The sequence below is a fragment of the Manacus candei genome, unplaced genomic scaffold, assembly GCF_025592945.1.
Source record: "Manacus candei isolate 608988 ecotype Guabito, Panama unplaced genomic scaffold, ASM2559294v1 h1tg000028l, whole genome shotgun sequence".
In the NCBI taxonomy this organism is placed as follows: Eukaryota; Metazoa; Chordata; class Aves; order Passeriformes; family Pipridae; genus Manacus; species Manacus candei.
The window spans coordinates 22,913,577-22,933,463 of record NW_026138076.1 but is presented as its reverse complement, the minus strand read 5'-3'; the positions used below and the strand labels follow the sequence as shown (position 1 = coordinate 22,933,463).

General features: G+C 37.1%; 1 protein-coding gene across 1 annotated transcript in view; it reads left to right on the top strand.

Moving 5' to 3' along the window:
* Window positions 1-17,432, top strand: part of CPE (carboxypeptidase E) — a 56,973-nt gene extending 39,541 nt beyond the window's left edge. The window contains exons 3-9 of the mRNA XM_051789598.1: window positions 87-254; window positions 1,235-1,352; window positions 2,104-2,286; window positions 8,651-8,790; window positions 11,130-11,229; window positions 13,551-13,669; window positions 14,724-17,432. Coding sequence (XP_051645558.1) covers window positions 87-254; window positions 1,235-1,352; window positions 2,104-2,286; window positions 8,651-8,790; window positions 11,130-11,229; window positions 13,551-13,669; window positions 14,724-14,822 — 927 coding nt within the window. The 3' untranslated portion in view covers window positions 14,823-17,432. The remainder of the gene's footprint in view (window positions 1-86; window positions 255-1,234; window positions 1,353-2,103; window positions 2,287-8,650; window positions 8,791-11,129; window positions 11,230-13,550; window positions 13,670-14,723) is intronic.
* Window positions 17,433-19,887: the final 2,455 nt, after the last annotated feature.

Sequence of the window (19,887 nt, the reverse complement as noted above, 5' to 3'; positions counted from 1 at the left end):
GGGTAAACATACACATAGAAAGCTTGATATGTAATCTCATGAATCTACTCATCTCCCTTCTCTTTCTGTTCCCTTTCCTCATTCAGCCTGGTGAACTTAAAGACTGGTTTGTTGGTCGAAGTAATGCCCAAGGGATAGATCTAAACCGAAATTTTCCCGATCTTGATAGAATAGTCTACATTAATGAGAAAGAAGGTGGCCCAAACAACCATCTTCTGAAAAACATGAAAAAAGCTGTGGACCAGAATCCCAAGGTAGGTACAACCTGAATATCAGGCCACTTACATGCCCATCTCTTCCCTTTTATGCAAGCAAACATGCAGCAGCCTCTAAGATATGTGTGTATGGTCTTTATGATTCATATTCTTCTGAATATTTTCTTAATTTTGTTAAATTTATCCATCTGATGCTTCTTGAATTTTTCCTCAAAGTGACTTGCCATAGTAAACCCTTTTGATCTGTATCACTTAATCCTTAGACAATTCCTCACTCAAACCGCGGTGGGTTTTTTTGTTTTGGTTTTTTTTTTGTTTTGTTTGTGTGGTTTTTTTTGTTGTTTTGTTTTTTTTTGTGTAGCTTTCTCCCTTGATTTGAAGCTGTTTTTGGAAATATTCTGCATTTTTACCATTGCCAGAAATTCATTTGTGTATTGTGGTTAATTACAATGCTGGCTCAATAAGTATTCTCACATATAACACATGCCTTTTTGTTAGCCTTCAATATACAGCCATATATCTGGAGGGATTTTTATCTTGTTGTGTTTACTCCCCAGAGGAGGTTCTAGAAAATATAGTGTTGTGACTGCAGTCCCATAGGACTGTGGCCTTAATAGATGTATTCTGTCTTCAAAATCAAATTATTAATAAAGTAATTTTACTTTCCATACAGAGAATAGACTGCATCCTACCAACATTTATTTTGAATTAGTTTATTTTCCTTAGTGTAAAATTTAATAGGCTTCCCATCCATAATGAGAAGAAGTAAAAGGTTGCTTTTTTGTAGTCTCATTCTGAGCTAACTTACACTACTTTTAAACTTGTATTAATCTACTTAATATAATTATAAATCTAATATAAAGGACGTGTTTAGTTTTATCTGAAGCCAAAATAAAATTGCTGTTCATTTATCTGTCTTGTATAATGTATGTGATAATAATTAAGCCCTTTGTATTAAATTGAATGTCTCTACATGGAATTATGAGTTTATAACTTCTGGTAATGCTATTTTGTTGTAGCTTGCTCCTGAAACGAAAGGTGTCATTCACTGGATAATGGATATTCCTTTTGTGCTCTCTGCCAATCTTCATGGAGGAGACCTTGTTGCAAACTATCCTTATGATGAGACTCGGAGTGGTATGTAAATGGAAGTTAACATGAAATAGCAGGAGAGAAGCTTCATTCTATATTTATTTCACTGCTGGCTATGGTCCACTTTGTAAACATTATGTCATTGCATTGTAATGGCTTGTTTTATCATATTAATCACATGTTTATGACCATATTTTCTAGTTTTGAAGATGATAGTTTGTTTCAGTAGATTTATGTGACAAAAATGACGTAATACCTGAGGGAATCATAGTCCCTCAGATATTTTAATCAAGGCAACTTAGCTCTTAAATTAGCTGGGGCTGTTTGTACCCTGTTAAATGAAGTGAGAAAGATGTGTCTAGGCTAAGGTTTTTTGCACCTGTAAAAAATGAATTTCTGAAAGCAGTAGTTTGCTAAGAGAAACAACTATCACTGTTACCACTTTCTCAGTCCCTTATAAAAAGGATCACATTCTGGCAGAGATGTTATCATATAGTATACAGAAATATTAGTTTGTTTTCCCTGCTACCAGGGGATAAGGAAATGACTGAAGTTTCATGAAATGATTAAATTGTTTGCGATTCTCTTATTTCAGTCAATTCTCTCTCAGTTTAATTGCAAATCCTTTTAATATCAGACTATAAAACTCTTTAGGGAGACACCTGTGTCTTGTTCAGTGTACCTAGGATTTCCAGGCACAGTTCCAGTGTGCAGTGCTGGTAATCTAGGTTGTGAGCCCAGTCATATGACTGCCCTTTTAACAATCCTTGTTCCTGGACATTTTTTTCCTCCCTAGGTAGTGCTCATGAATACAGCTCCTGCCCCGATGATGCTATTTTTCAGAGCCTGGCCCGCAGTTATTCTTCTTTTAATCCCGCTATGTCTGATCCGAACAGACCACCATGTCGTAAAAATGACGATGACAGCAGCTTTGTGGACGGAACAACCAATGGTGGTGCATGGTACAGTGTCCCGGGAGGTGAGCCCACCGCATGGGGGATCCAGGTCGCGGGATATTTTGAGCTTGAGTTATGTTATCCACGACTTTTGGCCTGGTTAAGGCTAAATCAAAGGTTGATCACTCACCGCAGTACATCTATAAAATCCCATAAAGCTCACTGTGGTGCCTACTAAAATATTCCTTTTTATTGCTTTTTCTACGGTGTTTCTTCACTTAGGGTTCAGGTCATTGCAAATTTAATAGTTCTACAGTGGGCAAGTGATTTGTCTGTTATTGTGAGAGCTTAAGGTTTGGTTTGGGTTTTTTTAAGAAAAGAGTAAAAAACAAAGCCCTGATGAAAGCGGGCTACTGATGTTTCATTTAAACCTCAATAACAGAGGCATCCAAGCCTGAAGGAAGTGGGGAAGGCCTGGTTTTGCAGTGTTGTAGAAAACAAGAGTTTGGACTTTGATTTTGAGGGGAACAAAACCAACCACAAAGATACCTGTGTCTCCATACGTTGTGGCTTGGTTAGTGCCTGATTCTGCCCAGGTGCTGTCACCCTAGACTTTGGTAGAGCCTTCTGTGCTAAGAGGAACAGTAGAGCTCCTATGGGTATGTCCAGACTAATTTTGCAGAAGTCTAGAAGAGTAGCCTGAAATGAGTCTTTTCATTCAAATGAGACATTTCATTCTTTTATACTAAGAATTTTTATGTGTTATTTTCTTTGGAAACTGAGGCAGACAGGCATAGGGATATCTAAATCTTTGAGTCTACTACTAAGCTTGGAGTGAAAACTGAGTTGGATATTCTGAGCTAGAAACTCAGCTTGCATTGGAGTGATTTGCCTGTACTTTGGCTTTTTTGATTTATACTGGATAACTTTGAACACACGTAACAGTTTTATTGTTTGCTTACCTCTTGATATTCAATTACAGTCTCTGACTGAATTTTAAATTTTTACCTGAAGTGAGTAGAAATCTCTCAAAGCATTAGACAGCCTAGGTGGTAGCCGAACTCTGCTTCTCTTACAGTAGAGGGGCTATTAGAAGAAAATAATTAAGCTCATGTGAAGAAATTAGAAACAGAACAACGACTAATAGTGCTCACATAGCCAGAGATCACCAGCTTATTCTTAGACATGTTATTCCCTGTCTTCACAGGGGCAGCATCTTTCCTCTGCTTGGTACCACAGGTACTAGGTACCAGGGACTGGGTGTGAAGACATTTTTGAAAATAACAGAAAAAAAAAAATTCCCTTTGTGAGAGGCTTTTCACGGACTTTGAAATGGGACCATTAAAACACCCTTAACAAAACAAAGTTTGCATAAGTTGAAAAAAATAAAATATTGAGAAGTTTAATAGTTAAAATTTGTTTCAATTCAGTTCAAAAATTATCTTAATGAAATATTAAGTATTAACTGTAAAAACATGGACATAAAACTTTAACTTCTTTTTCCATAGGAAATTGCTATGAAAACCAGTTTTTCCATTGTTTTGATGAAATGCTTTGATTCTGTCTAAACTTCACACGCTTAAGACACATTTTTCCATTGGAAAATCTTATGGAAAGTCTGAATTATTTCCTCTTTTTGGATCTTATTTTAAGTTAGACTGCAAATTCCTCAAGCGAGGCCTTTGTTTTTCTCATGTATTTGTACAGATGTTAGTAGGCAGGAATTCTACTTCTAAGCAGGATCTATGATCCTAATATGTTGCAGCTAATAAAAAACTGAGAGACAACAATATGCTTTGGACTATACTGTATGAGTCTCTTGTGGGTTTTTTGTTTTTTATTTTCCTCTAAGTGTAGAAATCAACTGACAAGCTGCAACTTTTGAACAAAACCTCCATGGTAGTTTTTGCTGACTTAAAAAAACTGGTGCAGTTCAGTGCAACCAGTTCTGTTCTTTTTATATCTACTGCTAAGGAAAATAACTAAACATTGCTCAGTTCAAGTGAAAATTGTCTTGGAAACTTTAGTCTGGAAAGCTCCGTCTGGAAATCAAAATTAGGCAATTAGTTTGTGCATTGTATCAGTGATCTTTTGCTATCCATATGGTAATGCACTCAAAGTTAGTGGCATAAGCTGTTGAAAAGCCATTTGTGTTGATGTAGGAAAAGTATTCCACTGTGTATCCTTACCAGAGTTAGGAATTTATCTCTGAAGACCTTGTCTCTGTGGTATCTGCTCCTATCAGAGCTAAGGTAGCACTTCTCTGCGTTCACACCCTTGGATTGCTGTGGGCTGTCATCCCCCACTTTCTCCTTTTCCCTTCCTTTCCCATTTTTCTACTAAAGCCAAGCATTCATTTCTGTGGAATGTACCCACTCTTGCCTATTTTCCCACTTTATTGCCAATACCCACTCTTGCCCGTTTTCTGTGTTTATTCCCAGTCATCTTCTAGAGGCTGCCTTTGACAGTACCTCATGAGACCAAGAGTTCTGACCTAGGAAAGGATGATTTTTCATTCTAATGAATCCCTATAGGTGCTGTTGCCCTATAGAGCTTATTATTGAGCCCCCAGTTGTGTCGTATCTGTTCTTTGTATCATTCACCCACAGGAACTTGTACCTTCTGTAAAAGACAGGCCTGCATGGTGGGATGGCAGCAATGTTCACTGGTTCTCCAGTGTGCAGGGATAATATGTGGGTGGTGCTCTCATGTGACTGTGGGTTACTTTTGTGTGTTTTTCCGAGTGCCTGGGTAGGAAGGCTGAACGTCTGGTGGCAGAAACATCTGGTAACAGTCCTTGTCTCAAACTGGTAGTAAGGATGAACCCTCCATTGCATTCCTATTCCATCCTTCCCTTTTGTCTGACCTCGGGATTTCCTCACCAGCCTCATACAAGATGGCAATTCTGCTTTCGGACTTTAAACTTTTGGGATGGAGAGAGCAGATGATGTACAGGAATATTTGACACTTGCTTCTCTCTCTTAATATGCTTTACTGTGAGATTTTTCTCACCCTTACCTGTTTAATAGTTACTTTCTTCTTTAGAGCAGAGGTACAGAGAAAATAGCTCCCCCCTATAGCATCTTGGTGCTAAATCTGAGGCCATTATGTGTGTTACACTTGTAGTAGTTGCCATCTGTAATTAGTTGATCCTTATAGGTTTTTCAGAGACAGCAAGCAAAGGCAGAGGTCATTCTTTTGTGTTCAGGAATGGCTCTTTAAGCCGTCAGACTCTGGGGAGAAACAAGTTTGTACATAAAAACCATGCTGTTTTTAACACTTTTTTTCTCCTATCAGCATTTAATTAATGATTTCACTTATGCACAAGAAAGCCAAATTAAATTTGCACAAACAGCTTTAATTTTGGCATTTCCTTAGCTGTTTAGTGCACAATTTTTCAACATCCGTAATGGTTTTTTAATGTACTTTTTGTGTGGAGTATCTATTAGGAACTATAAATGAGAAGAGCAGATAGTAAAGGATTACTACCTAGCCACATGCCTGTTCTGCTTGTTCTGTCATTACAGAGTCACCTGAGTCTAATCAGATTCGTGTCATTGCAAAAATAGCTTTTCAAAGCAGCTTACTGCTATTGCTGTACTATTAGGCTATTGTTTAAATGTCTTTTTATTATTATTATTTTTATTTTCAGATACTCTCAAATCACTCTTGGCACTCAACTAATTCCTTACTTGAATTGCCAATTTTGGAAACAGCTTTAGGGATTTTTTAGGATTTCATACAACACATGTAGGAGGCAACTGTTTTCCCCATTATGCACAAGGCTCAAGTTCATCTTGTCCTGCTGAATGTTACTGTCTTTTCTATGTGTAGAGGCTGAACTAGCTTAGTGCTGTAGCTTGTAGTCTTAAGTAATTCTGATGCATGGATGTCAGGAACACACCCTGCACTCTGCTCCCTTTGGAAAGCTTGGCGTTCCTTTTTTAAAACATGAAGAAATTAATTTTTTCCCATATTCTAAGCTTATTTATGTAAACACTAACCTAGAGACAGTATAGTGCTTCAGGAGACTAGAACAGTGCAACAGGGGAGGCTTTGTGTTTTCAAAGGAAAGTCTTACTCATGGTCAGCAAAGGGCATTCATTGCTGAATCTCAGTTATATCTGAAGAATCTAAGCCTTTCTGATCTTCAGAGGGTGGTTGCTGTTAAAGTGTAAGAAAGTTACTGCTATACTTTGTTAAAATGAGAGGCTTTGGGAGTGTGATGATGTGCATGCATGTAATACATGCCATGTACACAATCAGATGGAATAGGGCAGTTAGAGGACTTGACCAGTAGCAGCAAAGTTGCTGCAAGGTTGAATAAATATTTTTAATATTTAAAAAGTATTAAATATGTATTGTAACTCTGTAAATATGTATTGATTTCTTGGATATTGCACCTAATCACCATCTTGAATGTGCAGGTAAAGAGTGCACAGCCTGGTGCACTCCAGATTACATATGTAATAGGCCACAGTTTAAATCTAGGCCAGCTTCCACCCATTCTTTGTCCCAGAGATTCAGATCATCACCTGCAATTCAATGAAGCTGAATTTTTTCAAAAGCAACACATAAACCTTGGAGCAGGCCAGGAACTGGGAAACAAACTATAGGGTATAGCCATTGTGCACAAAACTGGAAAATATATTACTTCTTTATTCTGTTCTTGAGAAACTAGGGCATTCCTGAGTAACACTTTGGGGGAAGGTGAAATTTCTTGAGAATTGGAACAGCAATGGTCAATGTTGTTGGCACCACAGTAAAATTACATAATACCCTTTGTCTCCCAGTTCTCCTCTTCATGCATTCTTTCTTTCTTTTAGAAGAAATACAAAAATCAAGAAAAGCAGCGATATCTAGTGTGTAGAACAGATGCCTGGCAGTCAGCACTGCTGTCAGGATTTAACTCATGATTCCACACCTCTCTTGCTGTGTACTCTTGCATGGTCCATCTAGTGTTCCGCTGGTTGGAACGTCAGAGCCATCCTTTGCAGGAGCACCTTTGCCTTCTGTGTCCTCATTTTTCTAAAAAAGGTTTAGAAATAAAAAGGTTCTTTTAGCAATCTGAAAAGTCCTTGTGCCTATCAGCAGTTAGGAGTCTTGTTGCCTGGTTGGCAGAAAATAAACTCTTCACCCTAATGTGTTGGCAAAATCCCTCCTGACTCAATCTGTTTGCTGCCCTCGGGATTCTGTTTTGGGTATGACATCAGCTCTCTGGTCAGTTATGAACCTTGAACAACACTGATGCTTTGGTAAAGAGACTACATTAGGTCTCATGTAGCTTGCCTGGGAGAATGTAGGCCTGAATGAATAAACTGTCTTAGAAGCACTTTTCAATCCTTCAGTGACCTCCATGGAGATGCTCAGAATGCTTGATAGAGATTTTCTTTTCAGTCCTCCATTTGAGAATCCACTGACTCTGCTAGCTAGATAGAATGGGAAGGCAAGTGATAGTTCTCCATCAGCTTCCACAAAGAATATATTTATAACCCTCCTGGGGATGGCCACAGTCCCTCTCCAGCTTGTTGACCCAGTTACAAACCTGGAAACCTCTTTGGCTATTGATTGACCAAATGGAGAAAATAGCCAATATATCCATGTGGTAAGAGAAGGGGCTCAGAAAGGTGAAAGAGCACATACTTTGCATCAAGTTTTTATTCCTAATGATGATGTTATCATGCTGCATATATTTTTAAATTTCTATGATTAATGTTCAATTAATAATGATGTTTCTCTTCTCTCTTGAGGGCTATCCAGTACTGATTTTGCAGAGGCTTTGAGTGGGTAGGAAATACCCCTATCTATGGAAAAAATTCCATGGAAATAAATTTTACAGGATTTCTTTTGTATTTTTTTTTTAATATTTTGAATCTATGCAGAAAATCTTGACAAACAGATGTTTTTCATGTAAAATGTTACTAACTTGAAATGCCGTATTTTAAGGAAAAAAGCCCCAACACATTTTTGACCCATCTTTATAAACCTCTTTTTCAATGTCACTTTATTATGTTTAATTTGCTTTATAATTAATTGTCATTATTCTTGGTTTACAAAGTGGTTGTCTTTCTTTTTTTAATATAAAAATATTTTAGCCATAATGTGAAATAATTTTCTGTTCCCAAAGAGAAATTATGTAATGTATATGTCAGCTATCCAAATATGTGTGAAGTAGGAGTATACAGGCCAGGTGCAGCATTAAGTAGAAGTATACAGGCCATGTGCCAAATCTTTTTTAAGCTTTCCCTGGAAGAATATGTTTTTTTGAAATTAATTGTTCAATTGGTTTCTCTGATACAAAGCTTCTGAATTCAAAACTAAGTGGATTAACTGGAACTGCACCAATAGCTGTTCTTTTCTGAATAGTACCAGCATCTCAGGTGTCCCCCTCTATTTAGTTCAGAATAATGCGAAATCCATCACTAATTCTCTTTTCTGGCATTGCAGGGATGCAGGATTTCAATTACCTCAGCAGCAACTGCTTTGAAATCACAGTGGAACTTAGCTGTGAAAAGTTCCCACCTGAAGAAACTCTGAAGGGCTACTGGGAGGACAATAAGAACTCCCTTATAAATTACATTGAGCAGGTAACACAAAAGAGGGTGGCAAAACTCTGGTTATTGTACATAAAACTTATAAACTTTTCTGCTGTGTAAACATCTAATTCAAATTTCATATTAATCCAGATGTTGCTCCGTAATTCCTATCTGTCTCTAAGATGGTAAATCCTGTGTGATATTTCTAAATAAGTGGAAGAAGAGGGGAAAAGAAGGAAGATGTTATAGTATGGAATTAATCTCATCTTGCTTAAGCTGTTGCAGGCATTTAATTTAAATGATTTGTGTTGGGTTCCTCAATGAAAAGAAATACACATTTCCATAGTTCACTCCCCCAGCAGGATGTGTTTACTAAGAGAGATGGATTACCCTCTGCAGATATTAAAGTGTGCGTACAGATGTGGGATGGATCGCTCTGTGGATGTACAGGGAACCTAGACAGCTGGATTAGACTGTGATTGCTTGGCAGTTCACTGTAACATCATGAGACATCTCTAATCCTGGTTTTGTAGATATTCTGCTGCTCTCTGTCTGCATGAGCTGCTGATAGTATAGACCTGTCAGTGCGATGATTCCATTAAAAATGACACCAAATCTGGTAGAAGTGTAAAGTGTTGTCATGGGTTTATATAATCTTGTGCTAAGGGATTGTTAGAAGTTAAGGCTCATGAAATAGATCTGTGTGTGTATTTGGGGGTTTTCTTTGTTGCTGTTTTTTTGGTTGATTGCATTTTTTAATTGTTTCATGCCAATGTATCAAGCTGCGCTGAAATGATGGTTCCAAGCAGTGTGGGAATATTGAATTTCTGAAGCCTGACTATTGTAGTTAACGATTACAAATATATATGATATCATTAATGGACGCACACCTGAGATTGTGAAATCAGAAACACACTTGGTTAGCAGATCTGATCAGTTAATACATTCATTTCTTTAAGAACTTATTTGTGCAGAAATGCTTTAGTTAGTCAGAAATCTGAAATACTTGAAATGTTTGAATTATACTGTTTTGTTAATAAGTTATATGTGGGCTCAGGAAAAAGCTGTACCCATCCTGCAGGTTTTTACCCACTGATTATGAGATCCATCTCAAATTGTTCAGCTCCTTTGCACATGGGTTAATTTTCTTTGACTTGTGGCAAACTATGTTATCACTGCATTTTCAAAATTATTCATGTGTAAGATACTATTTTGCCAACTTCCTTTGCTCCTGCAGAGCTGCTGGCTTTATCCTTGAAGTTCAGTTGGCCTATTTGGCATTGGTTTTTATCTTATTGCAGGATAAAAGGTCCAGCTCTGTGCTCCAGCTCCCCTGTGATTGCTGAGGATAGTGCAAATATGTACTTTCTGCTTTTCTAAGCTGATCTACATCAGGCTTCTCCTGAAGTAGAGGAAACTGAACTAAACTATAGCAGCTGAATATACCATATAGGTTCATAAAGGGGAACATCAATATCTCAAAATAAAATTTGGGTTCCACAAGTCTTTTCAAATATCACAAAATCAGAGAGAAGCCTGAACTCCACAGTACTTCGCTGCTTAATTTCCAGGCTCCCGATGAAATGCAGCTCCACACAGGTTCCCAACATCCCCTTCTTCCCAGCACTGAGAGTTCCCTATTTCAGGCCATGAAAAAGCAGTTGATCCTCAGTGTCTTGCCTCTGAGGAGCTCAGCCTGCTTTCAAACCATGCATTTAAGGTATGCTGACAGGACTCCACACACTGCGGTCAAATCAGTGCTTTAATTTCATATATGCTAGGAACAGTCAAGGTAGGTACTGCTGGGGCTGCTGCCCGGAGACAAGAAGGAACTAGGACATGATCCACCATTGCCTTGTGGGGAGTGTTGTGACTCTGTATAGTCCCAGCTCGAAAACCTGGGTGTTTTGGGTGCACAACAGAGGTCTCAAGCATCTCACAAAGGGATTGCCCATTGAAGTCCAAGTGACCGCATTTGCTTTGATAATGTGTCACCTTTAAGCAGTTATGTCCATTATTATCTCGCAATTTTTAAAGTTGATTAAATTTTTCTTAAAGAGAAGGTTTTTTCAAAGCCCTCTTTTAAAGCTTTTCAGTGGATTCATTGATCCCCAATATGATAAAGACTTTCAAGTCATATATATTATGATTTGCTGCATATTTCTGAGAACTGCTTGCATTGCACAGGTAAATTATTATAACTACCTGCTGAATTATTTTTCCTCTTCATTCTTTGTTCCATTATGATGTTAAGTATTTATCATTGATAGCTGTCAACATGTAGACATGCTTTGTTAGATATATCAGTAGATATTCCATTGACAAAAAATGCCATCTTTTCTTAAGAATTTTCCAATTATTTACTGTGTTGCCAACCCTATTTATTTTAGATTCATCGAGGAGTGAAGGGGTTTGTTAAAGATCTTCAAGGCAATCCAATAGCAAATGCTACAATTTCTGTGGAGGGAATAAGCCATGACATTACATCAGGTGAGTGTGGTACCTTAGCAAAACAAGAAGTGCTGAGATATATTGCTTCACCTCTGCTTAGCAACCTGAAACCATTTCACATCTTTTTAACTGAAGCTTTAAGGGAGCAAAATTTTGAGGCCAGGAAAGCTTGCTGTGCCTCAAGAAGCTTGTTGTCTGCAGGATTTCATGCATCTTCTGCTTGTATTTTGCTCTCCAAGTATCTGAGACTGGTTTTCGTGACTTCATGGATCTCTGGTGTGAGCTGGTTCTGTAGGCTCTTGGTTATTAATGCTTAGACTTTCTGATTTATAATGCAAATAGTGTTTCACAGCTCTACCAGGATTTAAAGTCCTGTCAGCAGTGCTGTTTTTAGTTTGAAGGCTAAATTTTAGTCTAAAAGTGTTATATTATCTACAATGCAATCATACCTTTGGGTATGTAAATTCTTGACAGATTTTCAATTTACATAACTTCCTTCCACAAAGGTAAATTCTCTCTGCTGTTTACAATTATGTGACCTTTTTTCAGAAAGGTGATTCTAAAAGGTGAAAGTATTGTGTTAGTTGGTGTTCACAGAAAATTATATGTCACCTCTTCAGTGATGTTGTGCTTTATTCTAGGAATAAGTTCAAAGCTAGCTCACACAGTGCCAACTTTCAGTCTGCCCTGTAGACCTATGCTGTCCTATCCTGAATGACATTTTTTTTATTTGCACAAGATACTAATTAGACAAACAATAAGAAAATGTCATTTTTTTATACATGATCTTACATTATGGTCATTTTCTCAATAATATGTCTCACTATAGTGTTACAGAATGCAGAATACTATGAAACAGGACTAGAAGAATCTTCAGGTGGCTCCAATTTGTGTTTGTTTGTGCATCACCTTCCAAGAGGCCAGCACTTCTGCCAAGCAGGGGAACAGTCTGTGAAAACATTAGTCATCTTCTTTCACTGTAAATAAGAAGGCAAAACGTATAGAGGTTGGAAATAAATTTTCAGGCATAACAAAAAGGAAATAAGCTGTGAAAAGAGGCATCTTGAGGTAGGAGAGAGTGAGACATATGAGAGAGAAGCTCATGCTTCTCTGGTACAAAAAATCATTAATCTTTCCACATCATTGTGTGTGTATAAGCCTTAAAGTCATGTATTGTCAAAAGAGTGAGGAAAACAAGTACTTGAATTTTGGCACAGTCAAAATAAAGCATAAATATTCTTTGGCTTTTCTCCTGTTCTTTGTTCATGAGTTGAAATTCAACTTTGTTCCATTGCCAGGAATTAGAATAGATCATTATCGTAGTTCTACAGAGTATTCTTTTCCTTTCTGTTTTATGAAGAGAAAAATCTGGGCACAACTGGACTGACTACTGACATTTTTTGACCATGCGAATTGCAGACTTTTAAGTAATATTTCCCTTTGTGCACTGTGTAGCTGCAGATGTGGTGAAAAAGCATTTAAGGGACTGGCAGAAAGAGCATGGTTAAGTCTTTTAAATGGACTGCTAACTGAACTTTAGAATAGCCTTGCAATGTTTTTTGGAGATAGAGAAATTTGGAAGTATTAGCCTGTGACAAATTAGGTAATTGCACAACTGCTGGTGCAGGGAGGATCTGAGTCTTTGTGAAAATAGGATAGGGTCATTTCTGTAGAAGAGGATGATGCATTTTGGTTCTGTGACTGAAAAAGATAATCTACAGTAACAGTGTAGTAGGATCCTCTCTTTCACCTGAGTGTATTAAACTTTCATTTCTTTGTTTATCTGAGCCAAAGAAAAAAGCCCTAGACAATGCCTGGATACTGAAACATGTAGACAATGATACTTCAAGGGTGGTACACATGGAATATTCTAGGACATGATGATTTACAGCTTTTTCTGAAGTGTGAGAAAAGTGGTCCCATTTATTTAAATTTGATGAGAATAAAATGCATTTACACTTGGATTTTCAGAATACTGAGGAACAATAAAAATCCATATCACACTGCAAACTGAAACTCAGACACTTAACAGGGACTTTACAATGGCTGGGGTGCGCTTCTAAAGTAGAGTAATGCCCCATATTGTCCTGTTCTTCAGTGTGATGGAGAACCTTCAGCCTCAGCAGGCAAAATCTTTCACAGCGTCTACAGCACAACTTCAAAGTTTAAATCAGTGTTTTGGTTACCTGAAAATGAGAAAATCTGTAATGACATATTTATACAGCTCTTACAGAAGAATCCTTTCAGACAGACAAAAGGAAAGGGCTGACAGGAATATAAAAGACTGACATACCCCTTCTACTTAGCTGCATAATTAGTTTTATACATATTTATTTGGATTTTCTTCTTCTCCTCTACAGCCAAGGATGGTGATTATTGGAGATTGCTTGTGCCTGGAAATTACAAACTTACAGCCTCAGCACCAGGCTATCTAGCAATAACGAAAAAAGTGGCTGTGCCCTTCAGCCCTGCGGTTGTGGTAAGTGCTCACATGTCTTGGTTTATCACCTATTATATATTTAAAGGGTCTCTTTTCCCTCATGGTATGCATGTAAGCAGAAGGTGATTTTTCAGAATATTTAAGAATATGCTAATTTAGAAAGACTGGAGATCTACTCTTTTAGCACTTGATGCACCAGCTGTTGAGAGTAATCTCCTTTTAAACTCATTTAATCTCTTGCTGATCTTATTTATAATGAAAAGACACAGAGAAGGGTAGTGTTGGGATACTTAAACATTTTATTGGTTGAAGTGTGAATAGACAATCAGAAAGAGGATTACAGGATGTATCTAAATAGTGCAACATGAAAAGTAAGAGATGTTGAGGTTTGGCTTGAGACGTGATATGTTCAGTCTAAATTGTCAAATGACTACCTGCTTGGTTTAAAACCAGTGTTCAGCTCTGTGCAGAAAGATAGTGATGGACCTCTCTTTGTGTAGATGCCCAGTATGTACGGTGATTAAGACCTAGACTGTGTCTAAGATCTTAGAAGCATTTTTAATTCACCCTCTGTCCAGATGTGGATGTCTCTTAACAATTAAAGTAGCACATCATATCTACATTAATGAACCCCATGTTAGGAAAAGCTCCCTGGATCTTTTTGCTGGCATAAAATTGAATGAATACATGTTTTGATACGGTGAGGGTATATGCATTGCTAGGTGTTAGCACTAAGCTGATGATACTTCTTATAATATGATGTATGATTTATGTGGCTATTAGTTTTAATTTCATTGGCCCATACCATTTGAAATTTTTAAACAAGTCAAAGACTTGACAAATGTCTGGTTCTTTTGGAAATTTTGCTGGCCTGTGTGTATTTTTAGATAAGTTATTGCACTGATATGCTGGTATTGCACATATTTAAATCAGCCTCGAGACACTTTGGAATAAACCTAGTCTAAAATAGAAGGTACCTCCCTAAGCCCCATGTCTGTGTTAAACAATTTCTTTCAATAAATGACTCTTAAAAGCCTACACTGCTCTCTTTCTACAAGTCTTACTGACATTTTTTGTTGCTTCTCTTACTCAGGTTGATTTTGAACTGGAGTCATTGTCTGAAAGAAAAGAAGAGGAAAAAGAAGAGTTGATGGAATGGTGGAAGATGATGTCAGAAACACTAAATTTTTAAATGAGAATTTTGACTTTACAGCTTTTAATCTATGTTGACTTAGTATAATGTACTGTGGAAACTCCCTATATTCTAGATTTTGTGCACTTCACAATAATTAACTTTGAATTTTTCAGTCATATTTTGATTAATATGATTACAAATAACTACTAGCCTCCTAGGTAGATAAATAAGTTATTAATTTTCTTTCATATTGTTATAGAAAATGTACTCTTATATACAAATCAGAAAAATATGAATGAATATGCAGCCTATATGACTATATGACAGTACGATCTGTTGTGTATTATTTGCAAGTTCAGAATATGTAGGTTAACTTTCGATTTTAAAAAAGAAATATACTGTAGTCAATTATTGATACTGCCAGAAATATTTGACAGTGCATAGTAATAGACAGTGCTCTTTATTAAGTTCTATAATGGATGTTATTGAAAAGATTTATAATAACAGTGTGTGGTGTAATAATGTTTTACAAGGATTAAAATTCACTATAACATTTTTTATGTTTCTGGTGTTGGGGCTATTTAAATATGTAAGAAACATAAGTTGACTTCATTTTAGTAAGCAGAAGAAATCTGCATAAACTTTTATTAAAGGTGGAATAGAATGAATACAGGAAATAGGAGAGCTTTATTTCTTAAACAGTTGACAATATTCGAAGATCAGGTTTTAATTATTTCTCATTACTTATTAAGCAAATTAAAAATTCTGAGTGGGCGAAGAAGAGGAGCTTGTGCATCTTGTTAATGTGCTGCTTGTGTTTGTTTTACAGCAAGAAAAGAAATAATTTCAGGTGATGTCTGTTTTAGTTAGATAACTACCTTTTCAGCATGGTGTCTAGGTAATCAGCCAAACGTTAATCTGTACACTGAAGGCTACCAAAGTATAGTCTAGACAATGAACTGGAAATCTACTGAGGTTGTGCATTTAGTCTTGCAAGTCAAGAATACGTTTCCAGCTTTGTTTCTTCTTCTGGCTAGTCTTATTTAAATCTAGAAGCAAGAAAGATAAGTGAAAATTTTTTCAGTGTGGTGAAATTTTTGCAGTATTTTTGAAGATGATACAAAAAGCAACTTTGATTTAGAAAGATTTTTCTTGCTCTCCCCCTTTTTTTTTAATAATTTAATTAATATACTGCAGTATTTTGGCTAAGATGACTGAAATTTGCAGCATCAGAAAACACACATGGACCATAGTAGGTGCAAGTTTAGTATAATTCTTCTGAAACAACTGCTGGTATGCTACTTGATAGCAGCTAAACATCTCATCTGTTTGAAAGCTTACACACTATTGCTGGTCTATTTTAATTCAAGATCAGATATTTGATATAGATTTCCTTCCTCTGTTTCTTTCATGTCACTGTGTTTTGATTAGCGTATTATTTTAGCTTATGCTGTAAGAATTCAGTATGGTTCAGAACCAATCAACAATGCACTATCATGCTCCTGCTGCAAGTGAAAAATCACATGTTCAGGTGTAGGATCCAAGTTCACCTCCTTTGAGTATTTAAAAATTTACTGAAATACTGTTTTCTGAGAATTTTAAATTCTTTAATAAAAGTAGCACCTGATCCTTTTAGAGGAACAGGCTTAAGATCTGACACACATTGACAAACTGAACAGTAATAAAAAGGCATAAGCTTTCTCTCTCTGATCAAGAGTTTGCTATGTAACCTGTAGCTCATTTGGGTAGTAAATGTTTAATTCCAAATTTCAGGGGAACTTTAAGTACTGTGAGTTGTTATACAGTGATGAACTTTGAATCTCCATTGTGATGAGAAACTCCAGTGGCAAATAAACAATCTTATCTGAACGTGTCTTGATAACTTGTGGCTAGCTGTGCACAACGCTGTGCATAAAGGATGCCTGCTTATACCAGATTGGGTGCTTATGACAATTTGAAAGGCTAAGATGTAGCACAGAACGTGTCTGTGTCTGGCAATAATGATACTGCTGTTAAGTGAACCAGGTAAGGTCAAAGCAAATAGTATAAAAATGAATTATAATAAGAGACTGCTGGCGTGTGGGCAAATGGCTACAGTAGTGTAAACTAATGTAATAACGCAAATGTCTATTTGTACAGAATACCCTGCTCTGCCTCTTCCAAACATAAGAATTTTGATCTGAATGACACTACTACATGGTACAATGCCTGTCATGCATCCAGTCTTCCTGTGGCATAGTTAGTGCAGACATTACATCAAAATGATCTCATAAAAGATTTCTAATCCATACCTGTATTATGTGTTTGAGATCTTCTGGTCTACTGTTTCATGCATTTGAGATTAAATGTGGTGTCCCTTAAGTGATCTCTTCGTTGTGCTCTAGATGACTGCTTGCTATTACCATATTGAGATCAGGTTAAAGTGATTAAATGTTACAATACCAGAACCACTGCCACTGTTCTTGCTCTAGGTAAACATCCTTAAGAACAGCGTAGTCAGGACTCTTAATAAATTAATTCATTATGTAGCTTTTCCTAGCTGAGCTGAGCTGTGTTGTAGGACTGTGTATGTTTAATGGAAGATTAAATTGTTGTGTGATGCTGAGCTTTTGGTTAAAAAGGCACATGCTGTACTCTTGTACAATAAATCTACAGTTTTATTTAAAACATAAAATGTGTGAGTAATTTACAGGTTCAAAACATGACCTCTTTGGCTGTGCATGTCTGCAGAGTATGCCATAAACTCATCTTCAGTGAGGTGTGTGTGCCGATTAATTTGCTGTTTGAACAGAGAAAGGAGCTGGGGTTAGTGATAATATCCCATTGAGAGCCATCCACAGCCCCTTAACTTTGTGCTTGAACATCCACCTTTTGGAGTATACATCTTTCTGAGCACTTTTCCCATGGAGGCCTTTAAATCAAGTAAGTGATAGTAATGAGGTGCTCTGCGTTTGCTGTGTGGGGACAGGGCATACATTTTGCATGTCTCTTTCACAATATTTACAGATCTTTTTTCATATCGATCATATCGATCCTTAGGGTTAGAAAGCACAGTGTGCAGCATCCTTGCAAACCTGTGGTACTATGCATTCCTTATAACTACAGTGGCCAGGATTATAATAACAATGAAGTCAGTCAAATAAAATCACTGCATCTTAATTTTCTTTTCCTTTTTCTAGGTTGTGTTCACATCCATATATGTGAATTTACATATAGTCCTGGCTAGTCCTGAGCTGCTAATAACACACATTATAGTGTAAATTAAAACTATGTTATGTTAGAAAGATTTGCTGTCAAGTTTCTTTGAGGTTTTTATTTTTAACAAATATAACAAGTGTGTTAGGAACACTTAATAATTAGGCTCTGAAAGGAAGAAGTTTCAGAGAAGGATGACAGATAGGTTTAAAGGAGCTTGAATTTAAAGTTAAAAGGTGTGGTTCCAATGAGCCTGATTTTCTCCCATATCTATGTTTAGTTTGATTCGGGTCTGGTGAGGCTGTAGAATAGCAGCAGTTTCATGACGGCCTCTCTAAGAGTTAGAGCAGCTGGCTAGAGCTTCTCAGTAAACCTGCTCCAACGGAGGAGTGTCTTGTCTCCTACTTGTAGTTAGCACTGGAAATGCAGGACTGAGAAATGTCACTGCAATGCTTGCTTTCTACCTTCCTGAATCTTGCAAAATACTTGTTCTGATCATCTCCTTGCAGGTATTTTATTCCCTGTGAACATTTCTGTTTATTATGTAGAGCTACATCTGTTATAAATAATTTACTGCTTGTTAATTTGACTCATAGGTTTGATCATTGACACAGGCTCTGTTCCAGTATTTCTGACTTACATAATTAAACCCAGAAAAACAAAAACACTCAGGAGATTTTCTGAAAGTCATGGCATAAGAAAAACCCCAGTGTGTTTTTTTGCCTGTCGGCTTGTGAGGGTTTTGAGTGAGCCTGCTTCAAGTTTCTGTTTTTAAAACCTGCTTTAGGGAGAGAAGAATATGACAACTGAGAAGCTGATGTAATTTGGTGCATCCGGAGGCCAAGGATATACAGCAGTATAGCAAGTATTACAATCGGCAATATAAAAATGAGATCTTTACAAACAGTTGCTGTTTACTTTTACTAACTGTGACAGTGGGAGTGTATTAATTGCGTTAAATAGCCTTGCAGTGCTGATCTTTCTTCATCCCTCCTTATTTTGCCTCTCCACACCTCAGGCATTATATTTCAGCAATGACTTAAACACATCCATGATTAGGCATCATTCATCACAATGCTAGATTTCCCCTGAATTAATGTTTAATAATTCATATTATTTTATCTTTGTTCTACTTTCATATTCTGTCAAACCACCACAGATTTTTGTAATCACAGATCCCTGTGCACAGTGGAAATTGTTAAAGAGAGAAGCTGAAGAGTTTGGCTCCTGCATTGGGAATGTAGAGGGAATTTGACATCTGGAAATGCACTGGAAGCAGTCTAGTATTGAGAAGTATGTAGATTTTACAGACTTTTATTTTAATAATTATTTAGTGATGGGCTAAATAGGGCTTTGTGCCTGTGAGATTCTAAGAGTGCAGCATGTCTGTGTCTTTAGTCTTAAGATAAAGCTACACTGAAAAGATTCCTGTTATCAGACCCTCAAGCCTAGAATCTGAGTAGTCAGGACTATCTGGTGTCAAGGATGCTCATTTTGCATCAGTAGTAGTTGTTTTTTCATCTTTTCTAGGAGAAAGATGCAAAATAATAAGAAACCATTTCACAATGTGTAGAATTGGTTGAGGAACTTGAGATTCATTGAAAGACACGAAGTAGAAATAATGGAGATGAGCTGGACCAGTTGCAACTTACAGCTCTTTAAGCCTCCGAACTGCTGCTCAGTAAAAGATATAAGGGTAACTTTGTGTGCCATTTTTGTTACATTCACCCACTGAGGATGGGGTCAGGACCCCATGGAGCTAGATGGACTTCTCACTTGGCAGTAGCATGGCAACAATAGAGGGGTTAAGAGTGTTGCACTACCATCCAGTAATGGGAGATTCCAATTCATGGGCTCAGTTCAATCATCTGTTCTGCAGTCTGCCATGGTGCATGTGCTGGTATCCAAGGGTGCAGAACTAACATCC